Here is an 18,593-nt window from a genome sequence, read left to right as displayed (position 1 = left end):
CTCAGGTAGTGTAGATTCAAAGTTGTGAAAATCATGACCCCTGTGGGTAGGATGGGGCCACAATGGAGGGTCGAATTTTTACATAGGAATATATAGAGTAAATCTTATCTTCTTCTCAGAAACTAATCAGCCAGGAAAGCTGAAACTTGTTTGGAAGCATCCTCGGGTAGTATTGATTCAAAGTTGTGAAAATCATGACCCACGGGGATAGGGTGGGGCCACAAGGAAGGGGTGTTAAAGTTTAACATAAGAATATATAGAGTAAATCTTTAAAAATCTTCTCAGAAACTAATTAGCCAGGAAAGCTGAAACTTGTGTGGAAGCATCCTCAGGTAGTGTAGATTCAAAGTTGTGAAAATCATGGCCCCCGGGGGTAGGGTGGGGCCACAATGGGGGGGGTCAAAGTTTAACATAGGAATATATAGAGTAAATATTTAAAATTCTTCTTCTCAGAAACTAATCAGCCAGATGATTCTTTATAATTGTTAAGACTTTGGCCCCAGGACAATTCTTCGGTTTCACAAGAAGGTTCAGATTTTAGGTTAATATCCCATATATTAACAATTGTTAAGGATCTTTTGAGGACTGCAATACTCAACATGTGATATGAATATAAAATCATCCTGTTAGAAAAGAGACTAATGATTATAAACATATGAATATCCAGGGGGAAAAAATGGATTTTATTTATACAGGATCTACATGTATTATTGTACATTTTCCAGATAGTTTGTATTATGTCTCCATTAAGCTGATTTTATGATCCATATTGTTCCTCGTGTGAGCAATGTGGCCCATGGGCCTCTTGTTATTTTAGCTCACCTGAGTCATAGACATGCGCCAGCCTTTCTTATCAAAATTAGTCCATTGTCTGTCATTTTTTTTTTGTCTTGTGCATTTTTGTTGTCATAAACTCTTCACATTCTCATCATCTCCAGAGCCACTGAGGAATTAATTTTAACCAAACTTGGTACAAAGCATCATAATGTGTGAAAAGCTTTCTAGTTTAGTATCTTAAATTTTATCATATTCTGAATGCCCCAAATGTAAATGTAAGAATTGTAAACTTTTAATGCCAGCATTCCATTTTCATTAATTTTGGCAATATGCATTATACCAGCTATAATCCCATACAAAAAAAAGTTACACTTAGTCATAACTTTTCTGTAACTAAAGTGTAACTTTTATGTACCTAAGATTTAGGCACATAAAAGTTATAACTTTTTTGTACCTAGATTGGACTTAAACTTTTTGCCCTATAACTAAAATGTACCTACATGGAACTTAGAAATTTCTTAGTATAACTAAAATGTACCTACATTGAACTTAGAAACTTTTCAGTATAACTAAAATGTACCTACATTGAACTTAGAAACTTTTCAGTATAACTGAAATGTACCTACATTGAACTTAGAAACTTTTCAGTATAACTAAAATGTACCTACATTGAACTTAGTCAATTTGTGAATGTGTTTGGACTTTGTCATTTTTACACTTAAAATTTAAGAGTATCTTATCCAAGAGGTTCAAGTCTAAAGTAGACTTTTATCACAATAAATCTAAAAACTAATATAAAATATCGTTATATCTTTGTTTTTTATAAAAATCACGATAAGTGGGGGGGGGGGGGGGGGGGGGTAGATGTAGGTTGATCACACACTGGGTAGTAAAATCACTAAGATTTGTTTGAAAACAATGACATAACCATTATAACGGGAATCCAGTCCATCAATTGCAACACAAACACCTGTCCAAAATTTTATTGTTTTTATAAGGCAGAAACAGGAAATCACTTTCCGCCTGAACGCACACACATCCCAGGTTAACAGTAAAGGGTGTCTAAAGAGGTCATGCTTCGTCCGTGCTGTGATGACACTGGTGTTTGTTTAAGATAAAAAGTTGATGTGTGTGTTTTGACCAGCAGACATTTTTTATTTTGCTCCTACAAGCATTATTTTGTTATCGGTCTCTTGAACATCATTAGACATATTACGATTTCGTTTAAACACTGTTAAATACAAAGGGGTAGCATCAACTTTATATTATCACTGAACATTTTTCCAACATTTCATGGCCTACCCCATGAAGAAAGGAATAGAGTAGATTTCTAGAAATTGATTCAGAATTTTCCCACGACATCGAATGCATGCGAAGAAAGGGGGGGGGGGGGGGCTGGGGAGGGGTGGTAGCATTGTTTGTTATTATGAGATGGGTTCATCATATTTATTCACATATTTCATTAATAGACATGCTGTTAACAAAGAACAGTACTGCTATTTCCATCTGTATGTTTTCCCAGTACAAGCCTATCTCTCATCGTAATTTATAACAGCACATAGCTACAAGGACTGTGTTATAAACTTTGGGAAACATGTTTTATTTAAATAAGGTGTTATAATTTTTGGTTTTACATATTCATCAATTGTAAAAATGCATTGGTATTTAAATTGATTTAGTTTTTAAAATTCCCTCAAATTATTCAAAATGGCGGCTCTTGAGACCGGAAATGCCCAGTTTTGATGATCGGTTAATAAACTAACAGGTTGTAAGGAAAGAAAATATTACTAAAATTTGTTTCAATTAAATGCAGAATTCTTAAGATAATATTAAGTAAATAATATTGTTTTTTAACCAAAATAAATTTTAAAGATTTATCCCGGTATTAATCGTGGCTGTATCGTGATTGGCCAAAATTTCAAACTTTGACTTTCGTGAATTCTGATTGGACAATTGCCATTCCGCCATCAAATTTTGAAATGGGCAAAGAAGACAGGAGTTGTTGTGAAGATTTTCCTGATTTTTTCAAGAAATATGCAGAATCACAGCGTGTTGTATGTAGTAATGAAACTGCAAGCAGTGGTTTCATAAAGATAGACATGCTTAAGACCTGGATGATATGGCTTTAGTTGTGGATGACCATTTCCATTCAGGGTAAGTCTGATGTACAAACAAGTCATTTTAAATAATTCATTTGTGTTTGCTTATCTCAATTTCTATATTATTGCTTTGCACTTAGAAATGAATTACATTTGGAATATTTCTAGAATTCTAAGAAGTGCATGATTTTATCATCTATATCAAAGTCTATGCAGCCATGTATATCTAGTGATGTACATTCTATATGTAATCAAATTATGGCCGACTCTTTTAAAAAGAGTATCATTGTATTGCAGAAAAAATCCCAACCAAGTCCAGCTAGCAGACTGTACACCAGATTGAAGATACATCATTAATACAAGATGAAAAAAGTAAGTGTGTGTGTTTATCAAGTAAAGATATACAGATTTTAAATTTTTAACCATATATTATGTATATCTTTTAGTAAATGAATTATTGTAAATCTGAGAATATAATGGCAACTGCATGCTATATCAATGTTGACTTTTTTTAGAGGGGAGGGGGGTACTAGGTCAACAGAGAATTGAAAAGTTTTACTGATATTTAATAATAATTTATGCTACATATATTGAAAATTGTCAAACAGTATCATGTTTTAAATATTATTGCCTTCTTTTAGATTAATGGAGGACGAGGATAATACTATGAAAGAGATCATATGCAAGAGCAACCGTTCCCATAGAAATACATGGAGCCATGTAAACAGAAACCAGTTTTCACCTGCCAGGTGCTGGTCACATATATATTCAACTTGGTATGCTATATAATTTTCTGTTTTAAGTATAAGGTAGTTGTCAAGGATTTTAACAGTTACAATGAAAGTACATGTAGTAAGAAATTGCCATAATGAAACATTCTTTTTTATACATTATAGGAAGTTCAACAGATTAAAGAAACAGATCCAGTTGTTTGCTGATAAATTACTGCAGGTCATTGGTATCATCTAGAACCAGGACTGTTTTAAAAATCATACTAGTATGTTTGGAACAAAATCATGCTAGTATATGTTAGGAATTTAACCTAAAACATGCTTTAATTATAAAGGTTTTGGTCAAATTTTGGTTTACAAAATAATGTTTTTCAAACTTTCTATTCAAATTTAGCAAGAACATTAGACACACATGTAATCCCAAATGCTTTTATGTTAGATTATTGCTTTATTTAAAAAACTTGCATATAGGGTCTGTAATGATTTGAGATAATTATGTAAACACTAAAATGCTTTTTTGGTGACATATGCGGGATATGAATGTAGCGACATTGCAGAAAAAATACATTACCCGCATTAGCGAGTTATGTAAATTTTTTCTGCAATCATTGCTCCCTTCACTACCTGCATGAATCGTCAAAGAAAGTTATATTGTTTATATTTACATCCTTCTTTTAACAAATTGTTTGTAAAGAGTAAGTTAAATTTACTATATTATTTTTAATGTGCATCAGTACGTTAGCTAAAAGAAACAGCCAAATTGTCTTCAATGGGAATGTGAGTCTGCATTGATATCCTGATTATTTCAATGATTTTTCTAAGGTCATTATAGGTTTCGACCAATCGTTAAACAAGGCGTTAACTATAAGTTTCCATAAGAAATGGAGGAAAGCATACTCATTAGATGTAAATATAATTCAGTAAACATATTGATTAACATAAACATTGACTTGTGTTCTTCTGCTCACATGAACAGATATGATTTTAAATTCCTATTCAAGAGCAAAAACAATTTGATGAAAAATTCATGTCAACATTAGGGACTTTTTTTTCATCAGTATAACACCTGTACATGTACCTGGGGTTTTTTTTTATCTGAAGTTTATGATACAGATAGATATTTTTTGCCTACATCTGTAATTTTTCTGTGTAACTTTTCTGTACCTAAATGATAACTTTTTTGTATCTACATCTATAACTTTTCTGTACCTAAACAATAACTTTTCTGTAACTTTATGTATAACTTTTCTGTACCTACATCTATAACTTTTCTGTACCTAAATGATAACTTTTCTGTAACTATATGTATAACTTTTCTGTACCTACATCTATAACTTTTCTGTACCTAAATGATAACTTTTCTGTAACTATATGTATAACTTTTCTGTACCTACATCTATAACTTTTCTGTACCTAAATGATAACTTTTCTGTAACTATATGTATAACTTTTCTGTACCTACGTCTATAACTTTTCTGTACCTAAATGATAACTTTTCTGTAACTATACGTATAACTTTTCTGTACCTAAATGATAACTTTTCTGTAACTATATGTATAACTTTTCTGTACCTACATCTATAACTTTTCTGTACCTAAATGATAACTTTTCTATACCTATATGTATAACTTTTTTGTACCTAAATGATAACTTTTCTGTAACTTTAATTTGTAACTTTTTTGTACCTAAATGATAACTTTATTATAACTTTTTGATAACTTTTTTATACCTATTTATTTTTATGAAAAAAATAAATTGTCAATAGTTACACTCTAGTTATGACTTTTTTGTACTTAAGCAAAAAGTTACAATATAGGTATAACTTTTTGATGCTAATTTGGAACCATAATTGATCAGATGGTTCCAAATTGTGCTAACTTAGTTATGACTTTTTTGTAACTTTTTTAAGGGCTCATAGGTATAACTTTTTAGTGCTTTTTTTTGTATGGGATGAATTAGAGGGGTATAATGTTTTTGGCAAGTCAATCAGTCCTTCAATCAGTCCCATTTTTGTCAAGTCACTCATTTAAAACCACTGATAAGATTGTCAAGAAACTTTGAAGTTAATAAAGACATATAATGTGTAGATTTGCATATTTATAGAAAATTTCAATTCTATTCTTTGTCTAACAGTTGAACTCCTAAATTTCAGATTCAATTTTTTTGGTTGAATTTTTCCAAAGTTGAACTAACAAGTTTTGCTATCATTGAATATTACAATTGAAATACCTATTGTTTTTCAGCACAACTCCTTTAAACTGAATAGAATAACAAGGCTTCGAAGTTGATTAAAATTAATATTTCCAGGATTCCAGGAAAAGTTTTGCAGGTCGAATATTTGACCCCAGGTGGACCAATAATTAATCTCTTATTAGCTGGGACTTTGTTAAAATATCTTTACATCAAGAAATGATATTTTTTATGCAACCATCCATTTAGAGTTTACGTTTAAGTATGTATGTTCAGACATTGATCAGTATTAGTACCACATGAGGGGTGTAAATGCTCTGTCACACAGGATTATGTTCCAGAAGAGATATTACATGCAGCGTTGTTTAAATATCTGGAATTACTATGAACTTGCATAAAAATTCCGAATAGTGTTGCAATTTTATATAAAATTTTCACAAGATGAAGATGTCACAGCACCCTGACAATGATCAAGGCATTTATGATGTGCTGCTGTGATATATTACTGCTGTCCCAACTAGTTCTAATTGGCGATTGACTTAGCTCATGATGAGTGCTAACAACATGCTAAAATTTGCATGACTGTATCACACAATGTCCCTCCTTACTGGGTAAAACAGTGATATTCTCAAAGACTCCAAAACACAGTCTACTAGCTACCATTGTGTCTATATATACTTCAATCATGTGCATCCCTTAGGCTTGCAAATGGAGTTCCTATGGCAATGTTGGAGGCCTTACTGCACTTCATAGTGACCCTTTTACCTTTCTAGCATATGCATTTCAAAATGCACAGCCAGGTAAAGCATATTGTGATCAAGCCTCAAGACAACCCAACTACATGTAGATCCAGTGAAGATGCCACAGAGTTGTCACAGTGCTGTACAAGACTCTATAGTGAGCATCTTGGCATTTTTGTTCTAGAGGAATATATATCGGGGGGGGGGGGGGAATCACCAAGCAGATTCTTATCTTTGCCAATTTCAATCATTAATTGTTTATAAACAACACCTTGAGAGCTCCTTATTGCACAGACATCACACCATACCAGAGGATGACCATGTCAAGATGGATTGCCTCCACTGATTTCTGGGTCATAGCAGGGTCAATCGATGTATAACTGTCAATTTTTGAGAGTTGATTTTAATCAACTCTCCTATGCAGTTACTCTGGCAAACCAAAAGTGAAACAGTGTTTGGACCTAAGCACAAATCATCACCGCTGACAAGACTAAGTTCTTGAAAATAATAGCAAAAAAATCGATGTAATGTATGCTGAAGCATTGTTTTTCAAGGGAACTTATCTATGAACACTTTGAAAATAGTCAAAGTTTATATAATACGAACAATTTAAATATTTTTGTAGTCTCATGTATTCCTACGCCAGAGTTAATATAGTCTCGTTCAACCAGACGCTCGGCTGTCTCCGTAATTCTGCGACATGCAGAGAGAGGGCTCTCTTGCTTGTTGGATATTAACGGAGACAGCCGAGCGTCTGGTTGAACGAGACTATATTAACTCTGGCGTAGGAATACATGAGACTACAAAAATATCTAAATTGTTCGTATTATAAAAAATAATATTTTAACGAGACTAGAGTTCGATATCAATAGTGCTTGGATCCATACAATTTTTAGACTTGTTTCGATAACTAATACATACTAGTAGTTGAAATCTATATAAATATTACACAACATGATTCATATGGGGTTTCTCGAAATTCTTGTCAGAAAAGTCTAAAAATTCATATTATAAAAAAGTGTGTAATTCAAATACAAACTAGAAACTAATTGCCATGCAAGATAAAGTGATTTTAAAATAAATGATAATCGATAAAATCAACTCCCGTCAGTACTTCAGTACTTTGATTGTTTTACCAGTATCTTTAAAGCAGTAATAAAAATGATTGTAATAATAATATTTTTGTTTTACAAGCATTTCTTGTTGAAGTTATAAATTGTAAATGAAGGGCACAAAAAAGGCAAACTTGTCATTTACATATATAATCCAAGGATGTGTCATCATCTTCAATCAAAATTTTTGCTAATTAAAGGTCAAGATAATAAAAGTAAATATATTTATTCTAATGCTTAGATATCTGACACTGTGTCATGTCCTTGATTCAAGGGGTCAAACTATTAGCATCATGAAATAATACAAAATAATAAGAAAGTCACTACTTGCTAGCGTACAGATAAATATATTGAAAAAAGATAATAAGGGACTTGCTCTGCAGGCGACCTATTTTGATCAATCTGTCAGTCCGGGATCAATTGTCCAGAGTTTATCTTTTCTCCCTTCATCCAATCTGACTAGTACTTCACCCACAGAGTGCCTTTGGGTAAAGGGTGTGCTGTGACCTTGAACAAAGTTTTTAGGTCTAAGGTTACTACTTCACCCACAGAGTGTCTTTGGCCAAAAAGTGTGCAGTGACCTTGAATGAAGTTTCTAGGTCAAGATCATATCTAACCATGCATAAAATTTTTGTTCACATGCATATATACTCTCCCCTTAGGGAGTATGTATGTGGTTCATACTTCACATAAACAGACTATTGGGTAAAGGGTATGCAGTGACCTTTAACTAAGTTTCAAGGTCAAATGTGAAGATAATAGCATATCTCTTTAAAATCCAGTTTTAGACTTTGAATTATCTCCAAGAGGCTTAATCTTAGATTAAACCAAAAGAATGCCTGTAGGTAAGGGGTGTGCAATGACCTTGAATTAAAGCTCTATGTCAAATGAAAAAGGGTATGCAGTGACCTTGAACCAAGTTTAAATGTCAAGTGTGAAGATAATAGCACATCTTTTTAAAATCGAGTTTAAGACTTTGAATTATCTCCCAGAGGCTTAATCTTAGATGAAACCAAAAGAATGCCTGTAGGTAAGGGGTGTGCAATGACCTTGAATTAGAGCTCTATGTCAAATGAAAAATTTCTAAGTCATAGGTTAAGGTCAAAGAAAAATTCTCTGAAATGATTTTTATCCTAATGTCCATTATTTAAACGTGGCCCCTTGAGATGGTCACTATCTCAACATGTCTAGTTAAGAATGAATATATGCTAAGTTTGTATCATCACATTAATTATTTAGATTTTGACTAAATAAATGCATAATACATAATTAAATTACAGGTAAATATAGGATATATCTTGTATGGAATAACTCAACTTTTTGGAATTTCCAGATGATATAGATGGTTTTTTTTTACAATAGAAAAATGAAGTGTGTGTTCAAGATGCAAAATAAGATTAATTTTTATTGCAAAAAACCTGTGTTGCCAAAACATTTGCATAACACTTCATTGTCATTACTGATCCTGTTCACATATATAGGATGTGTCATTAGGTGTACTGAAAGTTCTGGCAGGTTTGACAAGGAATTTAAATACCACTCAGGTCACTGGTATTATCACACAGGTATCATGCATAACAAAAGCCCAAGATATATATATAAATAAACAATGAAGCCATTGTTACCTTACTTTAGGTTTGCTATATAATTAATGTTAGAACTCAATTATAATGCTGTGGCTATACCTATATAAAAAAGCATTGCAAAATGCAACAAAGATTATTTTATCAAAATTTCTTTGTTATAACATTATTTCCTGACCTTTTCTCCAATTGGTTAATTTTTAATTTTTAATTTTTTTTTTGGGAGAAGATGTTGTTTATTGTTCAAACTTGATTAACTTGGATCAGTAAGACTTTGTTCTATGACATGTTTGAGATGATGTACTCACTGCCTGTGCTGGCAGTGAGGACTGCATTGTATGGCTGTTCTGGAGACATCACTTTCTGGTGGTTAAGCTAGGCAGGATATGATGGATTGACTGAAAACATGTTTGCAGGGCACAGATGAGCTGTGATTTGTGTGTATGTGTGTGTGAGTGTGTACATGGATCAGTCATATGTGTGATTTAGACTTGATAATTAATTGGAATCACTACAGGAGATTGATCAAAGAGGATTTGACAGTTTAAAGTTGTGAGTGTGATGCAGTGTGCTGAGCTTGCGGTTATGTGCACTTGTAGAAGACGATTGCAGCAGATGTATTTTTTCATAAACACTTGAATAGTTTCTCTAGAAGTATAGTTTGATTATTTACAAGAACTTTTAAAAGTATAGTTTGATTAAAAGATCATTTGGAAATGTACTAGTTTAGTTTAAAGTACCTTGTAAAAATTTTGAGGTTTGAAGTACTTTTGAAAGTAAATAACTTTATTATAGGCTGTTAAACTGGTTGTGATTTGTTTTCATAATTGAGAATTCGAAACTTTACAGTATTTCAGCCATGAGGTATGAAAGTATTTGCCTTCAATCCATCCCACTGGTTATGCTCTACTTTTCTTGATATCTTAAACACTGAGCCATTTGAACAAGACCTGCTGTCATCAATGTTTTTATCCAAATGTTGATCTCTACACAAAGTGCATCCTGACACAGTGAACAGGATATAAAATTGGTTGTTGTCAGCAAGTTCCTCTATAAACGATTTTCAGTAAAAAAAAAATGTAGCTTTGTTGAAGACTTTTTCCTTATGGGTTTTTGTAAAGCTTTATCTTGCTTTTGCTGTGATATCAATCCAGCTGTTATGAGCATTTGAAAAAGTTGAAGGAAAATAAAACCAAACAAAAAATCTAACAAAATCTTGATTGATTTACATGTTTATTTAATTGTAAATGTACTCAACCACAACAAATACGAACATTGCTGAATCATCAACAAATTTAATCATATCTCTTTCTCTTTTTCTTCTTCTTTAAAATTCTTATTCAATTAAATCCCATCTGGGGCATCTTAACTGGAATTATACTGAGAGATTTTACCTGGTTTCCGGCTTACCGGTGACCTGTAAACATAAATTCCATAATTAAATTGTAATGAAGAACTCCAGAAACATATATATCTACATTATGAAGTCCACCTGTGACTAGAATCTCGAAAATATCACAACTTTTAAAAATTCAAATTTGAACTTTCGCGCCACGTGGATTTGCGCCAAAATATATCTCCTTTAGCTTGAACGGAACTCCCTAGCTCGCAAGAATATTTTTGTAGCACACACACAGTATTGTACTTCAAAGGGGTAAGCTGCCTTTTGTGTCTCATTTGGTGAGAGGAAAATTGTATCACTGTTTTGGATATTAATATTTCTGTTGCAAGGTAATCAGATTTTTGTAGTTTTTCATGACTCATATCACAAATCTTCTAGACAGGTCTCATGGCGTAATAGGGAAGTTCAGCCATATTGAATAAATTTGTATAAAACTTGTAGTGCAGACACATGTTATATTAGACTGAGGCAGTCTGACCTCGTTTAAACTACTGATATGGGGGTGTGCTTTTAGCTATTAAGCAATATCCAATCAAATTGAGAGAAGTTTAAAAGGCTTTGTATTACATGTTCCCTTCTTTAAATATCTTGCTGAGCTAGAAAGATTTTTTAAAAGAATGATTGCATTTATTCTGTGTACAACCTATCTGTTGAAAGATTCTCCACTGTTGTCTATATTCAGAGAGAGAAAAATCTAAGATGCATCTGCACTTAATGTAGAATATTCTTGAATTTGAATATTTAAACAGTAGTTCATCAGTGTCATTAAAAAGCATTCAGTAATTGTTTTTTAGGAGCCCTGTGCAGAAGCACTCTCCAGTTAAGCCCCTCCTCCTATTTTGAATACATCCCAGACAAGAGAATTCACAAACAACTGTGACATCAGTATTCATTGTGACCCTGCAGTATAGCATACACCAAGTGGCCCACTGTTTTCAGACAGCCAGCTAATATTTGAATTCTCTGTCTAGGACAGCATGAGTAAGCTCCCTTTGGAAACGCCATTAGACCGGTAGCATTAATTATTAGAAGAAATGGTGTATTTTCTGTTGATTGTGGAGTCAGGTGGTAATATTTGTTAACAATTTGTAAAGTGGTTTATGTAGAGATAATAATTCAGCAAAGTTGTAATCTTGTTTAATTTGAAATGAGAGAAATAAGCTAATTTTGTGTAGATCATGACTGATGGTGATAAAATGTGCTTATGCTTTGTATAGTATGGCGTCTTATCCACTAGAGTGGTTGTCGGCTCTTTTGTGTCTATGTATGGGTGTCGTCTTATTTTAGACTCTAGATCAGTTGTGCTCTAGCTAGTGATAAAAAAGGCATAGTAGACATAATAAGTAGTGAATTCTTAAATCAAGCATGGCAACGTGTACTTCCCCCATTTGAATATTTCAAAATGGCGTAACTTTAAGGCTTTGTGACATATACTTTCAACTTAAGATTTCAAAAAAGAAAGCTTAGTACGAAATCTTTTGAAATGTTCAAATCTGATTTTAGACAAATAAGAGGAAAAAATGTGAGTGGTACAGGGATATTTTCTATGCAACGCATGCGCACGAAGAATTCGAGGGAGATTTTCGTGAATTGTTTGCATGGCATCTATAAATGAAGACATCCGTTTCCGAAAAGCGCCATTTTTGTGAATCTGAGGTGGGGTTCTACCTTTGCTTTTCCAGCGCTTATGTACGAGACCATTCACAGTGAGTTGTGATTGCAGGGCGTGACGTGCTAGACCGCCATTTTTTTTTACCATTCTGTATTCCTAAAGACCATACATACTGGCGCTTGATGTGTAGTCTGTGAACATGCAGCTTGTTTGAACTCAGAAGGATGTGAAGCATGGAGTGCTTAGCCCACTGTGTAGCATATTTGTTGTGTCTGGATGTAATATAACCACCTACTTGTATGTAATCGTTGGACATTTTCTACTGAGACTAACTTTTGTAGGTCAGACAAGCATTTGTCAGTTGTTGGAGTTCAAGGTTGATTAAAGACAAGCTCTAAATAGACTGTCTGGAATGGACATTGATGATCTGGAATGGAAAAAAAAGTATTAAAAATTGATCTACTTGCACAGGTGTTAAACTATGAATGAAAACTTATGAGCCATATACTGGGACATACATTTCAAGGAATACTTTGCAGTAACAGCCGATGTCAACTTCTTAAGATAAAAGTTTAATTTTAAAATTGAATCCAATGTGACCCTGGAGGGCGTCAGTGCATAAATTGTGCAAAAGGTGCACTTTTAAGCACAAGTGGCACCTGGTTTCATTGTTATACATTTAAAGTATCTGCAATAAAGCACCAACGAGAGATGTGTTTGGAGTGAAGAAGGTCAGTTATAGTATTCATAATTTTGGCGCATATTTATTCTTCCCGCCTGAAGGTCTACCTTGTGTGTAGTATGTGGGTCGCCATGTTGGATGCAGTGAAAGTCAGGTTCTGGTTGTAGCGTTGTCTCTCAGGATAATACCAGCTGATGGATGATAGACAGGATTAAGTAAACATTTATCTGTAAACAAGGTAACTTTTTGTAATGTCTCTCATCCGTAATCCATATAATGAAAATTTAGTCAGGTATTGGGCTTTTAATGAACAAGATGGCGGATGGCGTACCTCATGTTTCTCCTGACTTGTTCTTTTTGATAAGTAAAAAAGTTTCAATTGGGATTGTTTTACTTTAGCAAATCATACAAATGAAATATGTTTATTAAATCATTAAATAATAACAAACAGAGACTTCAGCTAAATATAAGTCAAAGGTCATAGAGATATATCTTATGCACAGTTTTCTTTGACCAGCATTGTGCATAACTTATGTCGGTGGTGCACTGCGCATGTACAAAATAAGTCAAAACTGTTTTCGACATTCAAAAAGAAATTAACATAGATGTAGAAGTAAAAGGTGCTTATATCCATCTAGAGGATTTTTTAAGGAGAATGTGACACAGAAAATTTAAGCCGACGCATGCGCCATAGTTGAAGCCATGCAGTTCACATGTTAGGGTGCCTCATTTGTTTAAAAAGGCATGATAATTAAACATCATTAGTGGACAGTGTATTTCTATATCAAAGGTTAGTTTTCATAATTTCCACAAAAAAAAATAATTCCATCAAATATTTTAAAACTCTGCCATACATTAAACATGATTTTAATATCGCCGCACCATGGTCAGACTGGGGCTACCAACTTCATGAACACGAACGTGGCGCGTGCGCACTTCTGTTACAAAACTTTTTAAGTCTCAGCAAATTTTGTTGTTATAAATATTTCTAATTATTGATTATAGCTAAATATATTTTTACTATAACGTTTCACTATAAATATCAGTGAATGAATCTTAAAAGATAATGTCAGAAGAATTTATACTAACGGAAGGAGATTTTTTTCATTTTGCTTTAGAAATCAAATCACTTTCCTACATTTACAATGTGATATTAATCATTTTTTGCCGGGGAAGTATTTATAAGATTTTTGTTTTATATCAGATATATTGCATAGTATATACTGTTTTAAATTTTAAAATGGAATGTGGGGACACCAAAAGAAATTCACGATGTATGCGCTTGCGCAGTGGTCGGCATTACCGACCGCCATGATTGTTAATATAAGTCTATATCTGTGAAACGATTTTAGATTATCAATAAGGTTATCTTTTTTTTGTATGTAATGAAGAAAATTATACTTTCTTGAATGATTATTTTAGGTTTTCACCATTCCTTTTTTCTTTCTAATATGATTGATCAAAATTTGAAGAGGATGGCGACGTTGAGAAAACCATCTGTAATTTGGTATTTCATATTCCTTAATCAAGAACTCCAAAATAAATGCAATGCAATATTTTTCAGAATTATTTTATGATGTATGTCTCGTAACTTTTTTCATTTGGGGTCTGCAAGATTTAGCAAGGGACAAGCGCATGCGCCAACGCTGGCTGGGCCGGCATGGTTTTCGTGGATGTAGATGTGTTTAGTCTGACCCTCCTCCTTTCTTTCCTTGTAATACCCTTGCATTCTATACCAAGTTCGCATTTCTTCAGAGTGAACTAACCTTCGCATTTCGCTCTTTCGGTTGAAGATGGGAAAGATGAATAACATCAAGGAAAATTTCCTCCGTGTCTGGAAATAATTTTCTTGACCTTTCCTGTGTCTCAGAAAAATTATCTCACTTTGGTCTGAAAAAGGAAAACTATTTCATAATTTGAAAAACGCAGCTACGTGACCAGTGAAATGAAAAATATTATATCTTTTTCTTTTATCTTGCAGAGAGAGCAATTGTTTTCTGCAGAGAGAAGAAATGTAAGTATTGAATCTATTTTCCATTACTGTATAAAGGGGAATAACTCTAAAATAAATTACTGCATGTTCAGTGATTACTTGCTCCTTGACCATAAATTCCGTTGGCTGCTTGTGCATTTTGATTGGAACTTGATCATAACCTGAAAAAAACCATGGTAAGTAATGAGATTGATTGGTACAGCCTCTTTTTAATTACTTGCGGAAAAATTGTGACAAGTATGGGTACCTGCAGACTTTGATTTTGATATGAATGTAAGTTAAATTGATTTTTTCTTCGAAAATTAATTTGGCTTGCGAAACTTTCACATTATTTAACAAAGTTAGGAATGGTTTGGCGGATTGAAAATTTGGGGATCTCATTCTGTGTCTGGAGGCGCCGCGATTGCGCAGATATGAGCTGGTCAGATTGCGCCTGCGCAGCATATATATAATGTAAATTGTCCAAATAAATTTCAAACCGTACCAAATATATGATCAGAATCAGGTTTTCTTGTGACAGTGTGTGTTTGCACATGCAGTTATTTTCTCTTTTCATAGATGCACTTGCACGTAAAATTTTGTAATGTGTCTCTGTGCAAGAGCATATTGTAAACATTTAGCACAAATAAATAGGCAATTTTTGTTTTATCATTCAGATAGTTGATTTTCCAACAATTAACAGTTAAAAACCATACCTTGTTGAATTGCTCAAGAAGATCCCATATGCTTATCCGGAATCTCTGTGTCCATGTAAAGCCATAAATGAAGGCACGTTTGTTCATTATAAACATGATATTAACATGATATTAACTCTTAAACTTCGCTGTTTCTATCCTTTATAATTTTAGCGTAATGCAATTTTGAGGAAAAAGAGATTTTTTTCAATGATAAATTAAAAATATGGACCATATTTTTTTAATTATCATTAAAAATGTGAGAGAAAATATTAGCTTAATATTTCAATTTTCAAACTTTTATCAATCTGTTATTTTCATCCACCACTGCTGTAGAAAAAACATTTGAGTATATATATAACTTTCAGAGTATTAGGGTGAAAACATAAAAAAATATTTATTCATGCAGTCAAACAACTTCATTCAATAAAGTGACCTTTATATTAGCCAGAGGCTAACATTAAATCCTCTGCAAGCTGCATACCACATTTTCACTGAAGAATGCAGATATTACCTTCAGGGTTTCATAAAACAACTCTCCAATTTTTTTTTCCAACCTAAGGTCCACTGCTGAATAGACTTGAATTTGCTCCCCATGCAGTGGACATTGTCCATAATGGCTGCCATTTTCTTTGTTTGGCTGGAGAGTCTAAACTTCAAGGGGATTAACTCTTACAGGTTCTTGTAACAACTATTACTTCAATGCTGAAGAGAGAGGGAAAGTCAGAGAGAGTTCTTGGTCACTGGATGTACGCAAGTTTGAAATAGATACTATAATTGACAAATATGTAGTTATTGAATTAAACTAAGGCCATCCTCAAGAAAATTATACATTTTTCCCCCTGTCCTGATCATCCAGGAAAAATTAAGTACCCAGAGGAAAAATTTTCTTATTTCTATTTAAGTTTTTAGAATATTTGATAATTTATTTCCCTTTATCAACTGGTCCATTAAACTTTGCATGGTAATGCTGAGGAAAAGTGGTACACTAAGGAAAATGTAGTCCCCAGTAATAGCCTAATTTTAAGGTACAATTTCTTTAGGAGAACTTAAATTCATACCTGCATGGGTACCAGAATGTATATTTGATTTATTAACTGCAGATACTTATATCGCGTAGCAATATCAATTTTTATATTAAATAAATATTTATGAATATTAACACAGCAATATTAAATAACTTTTAAACATAGCTTTCAATTATTTATATTTATTGTCAATTCACATATAGCAAAGTGATTACACATCCAATTTTACTAAATGATATGAAATTATTTACCTAGGATGAAGCATCATCTAAGCAGTCAAATAACAAGTCATCAATTGACAGTGATTATTCTATTTTCCTTTTGTATCAATTGATGGACATTAACTCATTAAAATTATTAAATGATTATGATGGTAAAATAAATGAAGACAAGTGACCAATATTTCTGCAGTTGTATATATTCTGAGAAGAGCATTGGAAAGAAAGGATATTTATATAGGAATCACATTGTCTGCATCATATGGTCCGCCTGCCCTTCTGTTTGTGCATGCAATCATGTCCGGTCCATATGTGACCTTAGGCTATGTCATGATTTTGACCCAAGGTCATATGTGCAAGTTTAAGGTCCCTGGAAGGAAAAGTGCATAATTTGTGTCCGGTCTATATCTTTCTTATGAAGAAAATTGGAAATTCCTATTCCTGTAAAGATTGCTAAATTATGAACTGAGGCTGTGTTATGATCTTAAGCCAAGGTCATTAGGACAAGTTCAAGGTCACTGGAAGGAAAAGCGCATAATTCATGTCTGTTCTATATCTTTCTTATGGAGAAACATGGAAAGTTCCTACATCACACAAAGATTGCTTATGGCATGAGTATTTTCATGATTTTAAACATATAGATCATGTTTGCAAGTTCAAGGTCATTGTCACTAAAAAAAATGCACTATTCCTGTTTAGGCTGTATCTTGTAATATTGATAAGAAGTTTCCTACTTCACAAACAGATTGCATATGACCTAAAAATATGTTAAGACTTTGAGTTGTGGTCATTTTTGCACGTTCAAGTTCACTATAAGAAAATAAATTAGCTAGTACATCCATTTCATTCCGGTAAAGAAATACTTGAGATATTATATTTTCTTAGCAGGGATGGGGGGGGGGGGGTTATCATTTGTGAGCTTGCTCACAGAACCTTTAGTTTTAATTAAACTAATTAAATTCAAATCAAATCATTACAGAATTTTCTTGTAATATTACAATTTTATTTAATATCCAATTTGATATGCAACTTTAAAAACTTAAATCTAGAGAATAGAAGAGTAATAATACACTTACAAAACACTAAATCCATATCTTGTTTTACACTAGTTTTACTAGTGTTCAAGTTGAAACATGGAGAGAGTACAAAATATTTACCAAGCTGAAATCTGATGTCAAGGAGGCGCAGCGAATATACATCAAATTGGTAGTAAATTGGTGGTTATCTCGGAAAAAGACCTTTTTTGGCCAAGCAATTGTTTAAACAAAAACTTTATGATTGGAAGAGGTGAAAAGCTTCTGAGTTAATCGGGTTTTATTTACTGATTGCTCAGCTAGAATTAAAACTACTTTTGACACACCAACTGATTTCAACAGTTTCAAGATATAATTATACAGAATGAATGTAAGAGAAGTTTCGCTTTTGAGAAGAAATAACTTGCTTATTTTCACAAAAAATCAAGAATGGAGAGAATATATAACTGCATTTTGTCATTTTAAAATAAAAAGGAAAGATGAAAAATTAAGAATAGTTCATGTTTTCTGTTTGTTTGTAAGAAGAAACATGTAAGTTTGTAAGCTTAGCAGGAATGAACAAATGATGTCATTAACTTCAAAATTTTCACACTAATAAAAAGTATCCAGGTTTATTTTCTGGTGAAATTTCAATGGTCTATCTTTTTTTCCAAGGGAGTAAGAGTAATTGTCTCAATAATTTCCGAACAGCCCCTTATATGTAACTCTTTTATACATA

General features: G+C 32.9%; 1 protein-coding gene and 2 long non-coding RNA genes across 12 annotated transcripts in view; 2 read left to right on the top strand and 1 right to left on the bottom strand.

The window, feature by feature from the left end:
* The window catches only part of LOC128192132 (uncharacterized), a 54,616-nt gene that overhangs the window by 11,329 nt on the left and 24,694 nt on the right, over nucleotides 1-18,593 (top strand). For 2 of the 4 annotated variants that reach the window (XM_052864609.1, XM_052864608.1), the window contains exon 3: nucleotides 14,910-14,942. In XM_052864609.1, coding sequence (XP_052720569.1) covers nucleotides 14,910-14,942 — 33 coding nt within the window. Of the gene's footprint in view, nucleotides 1-14,909; nucleotides 15,087-15,577; nucleotides 15,647-18,593 lie in introns of those variants that run through there. The other 2 variants (XM_052864610.1, XM_052864607.1) reach the window with 2 other exon arrangements.
* Nucleotides 2,168-5,545, top strand: LOC128192134 (uncharacterized). Its single transcript, XR_008244512.1, has 4 exons — nucleotides 2,168-2,931; nucleotides 3,174-3,248; nucleotides 3,518-3,652; nucleotides 3,773-5,545. It is a non-coding gene; the product is annotated as an uncharacterized LOC128192134 (long non-coding RNA).
* Nucleotides 10,453-17,709, bottom strand: LOC128192133 (uncharacterized). Of its 7 annotated transcripts, none has more exons than XR_008244508.1 (8): nucleotides 16,110-17,709; nucleotides 15,894-15,925; nucleotides 15,617-15,661; nucleotides 15,003-15,082; nucleotides 14,695-14,818; nucleotides 13,036-13,155; nucleotides 12,542-12,673; nucleotides 10,453-10,649 (listed from the first exon to the last, which is right to left on the bottom strand). It is a non-coding gene; the product is annotated as an uncharacterized LOC128192133 (long non-coding RNA). The 7 variants fall into 7 exon arrangements; XR_008244509.1 differs by having other exon boundaries at nucleotides 15,894-15,922; XR_008244507.1 differs by lacking the exon at nucleotides 15,894-15,925 and having other exon boundaries at nucleotides 16,110-17,708.

Source organism: Crassostrea angulata, chromosome 7 (assembly GCF_025612915.1).
Source record: "Crassostrea angulata isolate pt1a10 chromosome 7, ASM2561291v2, whole genome shotgun sequence".
Lineage (NCBI taxonomy): Eukaryota > Metazoa > Mollusca > Bivalvia > Ostreida > Ostreidae > Magallana > Magallana angulata.
The sequence above is the reverse complement of the archived record's forward strand: the minus strand, read 5'-3'. Positions and strand labels throughout refer to the sequence as shown.